Source organism: Entamoeba dispar, genomic scaffold, assembly GCF_000209125.1.
Source record: "Entamoeba dispar SAW760 scf_1105229462205 genomic scaffold, whole genome shotgun sequence".
NCBI lineage: Eukaryota > Evosea > Mastigamoebida > Endamoebidae > Entamoeba > Entamoeba dispar.
This window is the reverse complement of record NW_001855076.1, coordinates 26273-32272: the sequence shown is the minus strand read 5'-3', so window position 1 is coordinate 32272 and position 6000 is coordinate 26273. Positions and strand designations below refer to the sequence as shown.

Sequence of the window (6000 nt, the reverse complement as noted above, 5' to 3'; positions counted from 1 at the left end):
TTATCTGAAGGGATATAATGGATATGAAACCTCACTTGAACCATTTAAGATAAATTGAGATTAAACAATTCCAATTGAGTTTCATCTTTAAATAGTGTCTTTCTAGTGTGATGTAAATAACTATGCAAAGCTTTTTTATTTATATTTTTAGATAATCAATTCTGACAATGTTATCTAATTAATAAAATGTTCATAACTCAAACTAAATTTTTTAATTATATTTACTATAATTAATATATTTATTTCTCGTTATCTCAATATTATGGTAAAAATAAAATACCAAAAAAGACATAATAACTAGCAACTTTTTCAAAGAGTAACCAATCAATTTATTTTTTATTTTTTCTATTGGTCAAGACTATTAAATTAACATCGTTAAAAAGAAGAGGTATGATAAATATTGTTATTCTTTTTTAATTAAAACAGGAAAAACCAAAAGTCCTAATCAAATTCTTTTTTATTTTTTCTCATTTTGTTTGTTTTTCCATTCTTTATACTTTGGTAATTTTTCACGTAAACCCTTTAACATAGTTGGAACAGTAGATTTAGCCATATTATTAACTATCCACTTTGGAACAACTCCTCCTATATCACTATTCCCAATACAGTAAAGAACTGTTTGGTTGTTTTCTTTTCTAATCAAATACCCACTTAACCCAATTGATCCTCTAACATACCCTTCAGACACTGGATACTTATCTGAGTCAGTACTTTCAAATCTAATGAAATACTCTTCACACCCATCTCTCTCATTACAACATGTTTCACAATCAAATACAAATTCTCTGTTTGTAATCACTGGAACTTTAAATAACATTCTAATAACATTGGTTTGTTCATTCTTCTTATCAATTACAGTCCAACTAATTAAATAAGGATCCCATTCTTTGTGAAATTCAGGGTCACATATCGATTCATAAACCTCTTTTGGTTCAAACGCCTTAAAATCATTTGAAATAACTTTTAATGATACTACACTGTTGTTTTTGGTAGCTCTCATATACTCAGTTTGAATCTCATCTTTTAGGCATTCTTGCCATTCATCATTATTTAAGCAATACTCCCTAAATTCAGTAATTGTTGAACTTAACATTATTTATATTTTTTAGATTTTAGAAGGTTTAATATTATTAAAGAAACTAAACTTAACTCTCATACATAAATTAAGTGAAGTAAATAAAAAAATAGGGATTTGACAAAGTTTTCTCTATTATGAAATTAGTTTATTAAATTAAACGATTATTTATTGTTGAGCAGCTGCTGCGGCTGCAGCTTCTTCTTCAAGTCTTCTTTGTTCTTCTAAAACAGCAGCACCTGAATATGAGTCTGGAACTGGTTCATTTCCTGAACATGGAGCTGTTAATCCAATATCTGTTGTTGCTTCCCAAGTTCCTTTAGATGCCATAGGTCCAGCCGCATCAGAACTAACTCCTCTATAACCTGCTTCATAGGCATCTGGTCCAACAGGGGCTGTTAATCCAATATCTGTTGTTGCTTCCCAAGTTCCTTTAGATGCCATAGGTCCAGCTGCATTTGATCCAGCACCTCTATAACCTGCTTCATAGGCATCTGGTCCAACAGGAGCTGTTAATCCAATGTCTGTTGTTGCTTCCCAAGTTCCTTTAGATGCCATAGGTCCAGCTGCATTTGATCCAGCTCTGTAGCCTGACTCACTTGATTTAGCTGCAGCAGCAGTAACTCCAATATCTGTAGTAGCTGCCCAAGTTCCTTTAGATGCCATAGGCCCAGTTGCATCAGAACCTTGTCTTCTATAACCAGAACTTGTAGATGAAGAAGGTCCACAACCCATAAATCTACATGGATCAACAGTTGCTTTATAGTTTGAGGAAGAACTTCCTGGTCCTACCATACGTGCTCTCATTAGAATGTAATTTAAATAAAGTTAGAGATTTAGATTTCCTTTTATATTAATTCTTAACTGCTATAATTAAATATGATGTGGAGATTAATTGATACAAACGTGGCTTCTTTTTAGCAATTCTATTTTTATTAGTTTCTTTTTTATCCTTTTGTTTTACTATATCTTCATTATTTATTTCTTTACCTTTTTTCTTTATGATTTTCTTTAACAAACCTCATATATTCGTCGAAAAAAATGAATTAAAACATTTAACAATTTTTATTATTTATAACAAAAAATTTATTAGTTTAATTAAACAAAAATATGTTATATAAAACCTAATTCAATTTACTTTAGAATTTCTCAGAAACTGAGTTAATGATAGTCTTGAATTTAGCGGCATCTAATGAGGCTCCTCCAACTAAGAAACCATCAATGTCAGCTTTCTTAGCAAGTTCATTACAATTAGCTGGATTAACAGATCCACCATATTGGATTCTTGTAGCTTCAGCAACTTCTTTAGAAATATTTTCAGTCATCCATTTTCTAATGTATTGATGAACTTCTTGAGCTTGATCTGGAGTAGCAGTCTTTCCAGTTCCAATAGCCCAGACTGGTTCATAAGCAAGAATAATGTTTTTCCATGCTTCTTTTGAAATAGCATTGTTAATGGCTTTGAGTTGTGCTGCAACAACTTCTTCAGTTTGATTAGCAATTCTTTGTGCTTCAGTTTCACCAATACAAGCAATAACTTTTAATCCAGCATCAATAGCAACTTTAACTTTTTCAGCGACTTGTTCATTACTTTCATGGAAAATTTGTCTTCTTTCAGAATGTCCAAGAATGACATATGGGACTTGACAATCAACTAACATTCCTACATGAACTTCTCCAGTATAAGCTCCAGATTTAGTCCATGCATTTTCAGCAGAAACAAGAATATTAGCACCATTAGCTTCTCCTGCAAGAATTTGTTGGACTTTTGGAATATAGATAAATGGAACTCCAACAATAACTTCAACTTTCTTGGCAAGTTCAGCATCAACTGAGGCAGCAACTCCTTTAGTTAATGTTTCAATACTAGCAAGAGTACCATTACATTTCCAATTTCCACCAACGACAAACTTACGAGCTGACATTTTTATTTTATTTCTTTTCTTCTTTAAAGTTCTTTTTTATAATATTGCCACGATTCTACACGTATTATTTTTATTAATTTTTTTTAATGTAAAAAACCCTTCATCTTTTTTTTATTTCATAATTTTTCGTCAATCCTCAGGTTGCTGATTTCTTGATGTGATATAAAGTAATAGCAATAAAACGAATGGTGTATAAAAAAAATAAAATTACATGCCAAGCATTTGATCTCTGACTTGTGAAAAAGAGAGAGTATCAATACAAGAAGCAGTATCAGTTTGATAAACGATTTCTTTCAAAGAGTCAACATTTTCAGATAACTTTCTTGCTGCTTGCAATAACTCAGTGTAATTTTTCTTCTTTTTATTATCTTTTGTGATAATGACTTTGGCAAGAATTTTCTTTTTTTGTTCATCTTTTTGCAATAACGCACGTTCATTTAATCCATTAAGTAATTGGATAGCTGCTTTATCTTTATCTTCTTGTGTCTTAGCATTTTCAAGACTAATAATCGCTTGTTCAGCAATGTCTTTCTTTTCAACATTCACAACGACTCCAAAATCAAATTCTTTTTTAAGATACGTTTCTGCTTCGTCAAGACTTTCTTTAAATTCCTTAACTTTTTCAATAGGTTGTTTACCAAGCACAAACTCATAAAGATTTTCATATCCCATTTTAATATTTAAGGCACACATATTGACTTTTCCTTCTTCCTCTTTGTAAGTGCTACTTCTTGAAGTCATAAAATTATAGATTGCATTAACAATTACATCTCCAGTAGGACGAACACTATTGAGTTCAGAAGATATGATTTGTCTTCCAGAATTAGCCTTTAAATATTCAACCATTGTTTTAATATACAACCTTAATTTATCGATATAACTAATCGCACCTTTACAATTCCATAAATCTACATTTTTTAATATTTGAGATACATCCGATACAAAGTCAACTACACGAGAACAGTAGTCTCTTAATTGTTCTAAATTATTCATATTTTGATAAATCATAAAAATTACTTGTTTCTCTTTTTTAATTTTCTCTAAAATTTTTAAACTCTCTTTTTGGTCTTCAACTATTTGAATTAATTTAATTTCTTCTTGAGAAAATTCTGTAATTTTTTCAAGACGTTCTACCATTTGAGAGTCTTGAATAGTTTTAATTATTTGAGGAACATTTGGTTTATGATCTTCATTTAAAGAAGACATAGTATTAAGAATAAACTCTGATGTTGACTTCATTAGACCAGAAAAAACAGAGTTATTTTCGCCACTAATATGAACAATTCCTCTGAATTTTATACTGTATTTAGTAATCATTTAATTTTACTATTTTAAAGTTCTTTCGCAGGTGAATTTATAAGTATATCATAAACTAAAAATATCTAAAAAGAGGTTCCGAGAATTTTCTATTTCTTTAGTCTTCAATACACCAAATAATAAGAGAAAAAATAAAACTAGAATTCTACGAACTTGGATTTATTGAAATAAATTTACATAAAATATCAAAAACCATTTCAAAAAATCCTATTTTTACTGTTTTTACTTGTTATAAAAAAAAAGAATAAATTAGAACGGATTTTATTTCTTTATGTTTATTTTATTCTACTTTTTTTGAAAAATTTATTCCTTTTTTTAGATCTTGTTATTTCATTCTATTTATTGAAGCTAAATACATTTTAACTTTTGACAAGAAAAGGATTTACTCTGTTCTTTTGTTTATTCGTGTCTATTAAGTTAGTTTTAATTAGTTCTTTGTTTATTGGTAAGAACAAATTATTTCTTGTTTGATATAAACCATTCTTAGAAATGAATTACATAATAGGACTTTGTCATATTGTTTGCTTGGAAACTCGAAAAGGGGTTAGCACAATATTTAGTTTGTACTAGAATAAAACTTTAAGTTTTAACTCTTATTTACAAAAATATTATTTCATTAATTACATAACAAAATAGTATGATTATTATTTTTTACCATTAAACAATGTCATTTTTATTTCATTTAGTAATAACCTTATTTAATATGAATTAGTTTTTAGTATGATTAATTCATTTATTATTATTATAGCAGATGTGCATTAACAAAGTTTATGATTTAACTCTTATTATTCACTTATTTATCTTTTTAAATAACTACTAATTATTATTTTTTTCAATTTAAAATACAGTAATTACATTATTTAAAAAAAAATAGATATTTATTAAATAAGAAATTTTAAATAAATACATATACAGTATTTTTATTTTTCATCTTATTAAAAGTCTAATCTAATAACATTAGTTTGATTTATTTCATTTTTAAATACTTTCTTTTTCATAATTTGCTTATTACTGTTATACGTATTATCATTACTTCTTTGTGTAGTTAATTTTGTATATTCAGGATATTTTTATCAATTCTTTTTCAACTTTTGTTGTTGATTTTCATAACATTTGTGGTTTGAAAATTATTTGATTAGTTGTTTATTTTTTTTTATAATTCTGTGCAACCTAAATCATGAAATAACGCTCGTTCAATTCATTTTTATTAACCATTCTTAAATACTATAAATATAGTTTAGTATGTGATAAAATATAGATTTTTCATTTATGTATCATATTTTCACTCTTAACATTAAATTTAAAATACGTTAATATTATTTCATGTTTGATACTATTCTCATAGTTTTGTCTTTATTAATAATACTAAAACATACTGATAACCAAAGCTAAGTATTAAAAACATATTTTTAAAAATTTCATTCATTAGGTTTTTGTTAAGAAAAATATTAATTAGTCTGTTATAAACTCAGTCATTGAACTACATCAAACAGAAAAAGTGTTTTCATTAATTTGTTTATTTTTGTGATCTACCAAAAGGTTTTGTTATTAAGTTGAAACCAGCTCTTCAATACATAATATTTTTTTGTTATTAGTTTGATAAATAAAATAGAACAACCTATTTTCTTGAATGTGCTAAGAAAATATTATTCAAGTAAATGTTATAAAGTATAGAAAATGTAT

General features: G+C 27.4%; 5 protein-coding genes across 5 annotated transcripts in view, besides 6 other annotated features; all 5 read right to left on the bottom strand.

Annotated features, from left to right (window-relative positions):
* Positions 1 to 44, bottom strand: part of EDI_035260 (uncharacterized protein) — a gene marked incomplete at both ends in the record, with an annotated part of 798 nt that extends 754 nt beyond the window's left edge. The window contains one exon of the mRNA XM_001733425.1: positions 1 to 44. This exon is cut by the window's left edge and continues 754 nt beyond it. Coding sequence (XP_001733477.1) covers positions 1 to 44 — 44 coding nt within the window.
* Positions 45 to 203: 159 nt separating this feature from the next.
* Positions 204 to 245: a sequence feature (AT_rich).
* A 212-nt stretch (positions 246 to 457) lies between these two features.
* Positions 458 to 1093, bottom strand: EDI_035250 (uncharacterized protein; the record flags this gene model as incomplete). Its single annotated transcript, XM_001739513.1, has 1 exon — positions 458 to 1093. The coding sequence occupies one exon, from the start codon at positions 1091 to 1093 to the stop codon at positions 458 to 460; it is 636 nt and encodes a 211-aa protein (XP_001739565.1).
* A 150-nt stretch (positions 1094 to 1243) lies between these two features.
* On the bottom strand, positions 1244 to 1882 carry EDI_035240 (uncharacterized protein; the record flags this gene model as incomplete). The annotated part of the gene is made up of 1 exon (XM_001739512.1): positions 1244 to 1882. One exon carries the CDS (start codon positions 1880 to 1882, stop codon positions 1244 to 1246), a length of 639 nt encoding a protein of 212 aa, XP_001739564.1.
* Positions 1883 to 1999: 117 nt separating this feature from the next.
* Positions 2000 to 2088: a microsatellite.
* Positions 2089 to 2110: 22 nt separating this feature from the next.
* Positions 2111 to 2198: a sequence feature (AT_rich).
* A 16-nt stretch (positions 2199 to 2214) lies between these two features.
* EDI_035230 (triosephosphate isomerase) lies at positions 2215 to 3000 on the bottom strand (the record flags this gene model as incomplete). The annotated part of the gene is made up of 1 exon (XM_001739511.1): positions 2215 to 3000. One exon carries the CDS (start codon positions 2998 to 3000, stop codon positions 2215 to 2217), a length of 786 nt encoding a protein of 261 aa, XP_001739563.1.
* A 62-nt stretch (positions 3001 to 3062) lies between these two features.
* Positions 3063 to 3096: a sequence feature (AT_rich).
* Positions 3097 to 3207: 111 nt separating this feature from the next.
* Positions 3208 to 4317, bottom strand: EDI_035220 (uncharacterized protein; the record flags this gene model as incomplete). The annotated part of the gene is made up of 1 exon (XM_001739510.1): positions 3208 to 4317. One exon carries the CDS (start codon positions 4315 to 4317, stop codon positions 3208 to 3210), a length of 1110 nt encoding a protein of 369 aa, XP_001739562.1.
* A 258-nt stretch (positions 4318 to 4575) lies between these two features.
* Positions 4576 to 4658: a microsatellite.
* A 452-nt stretch (positions 4659 to 5110) lies between these two features.
* Positions 5111 to 5245: a sequence feature (AT_rich).
* Positions 5246 to 6000: the final 755 nt, after the last annotated feature.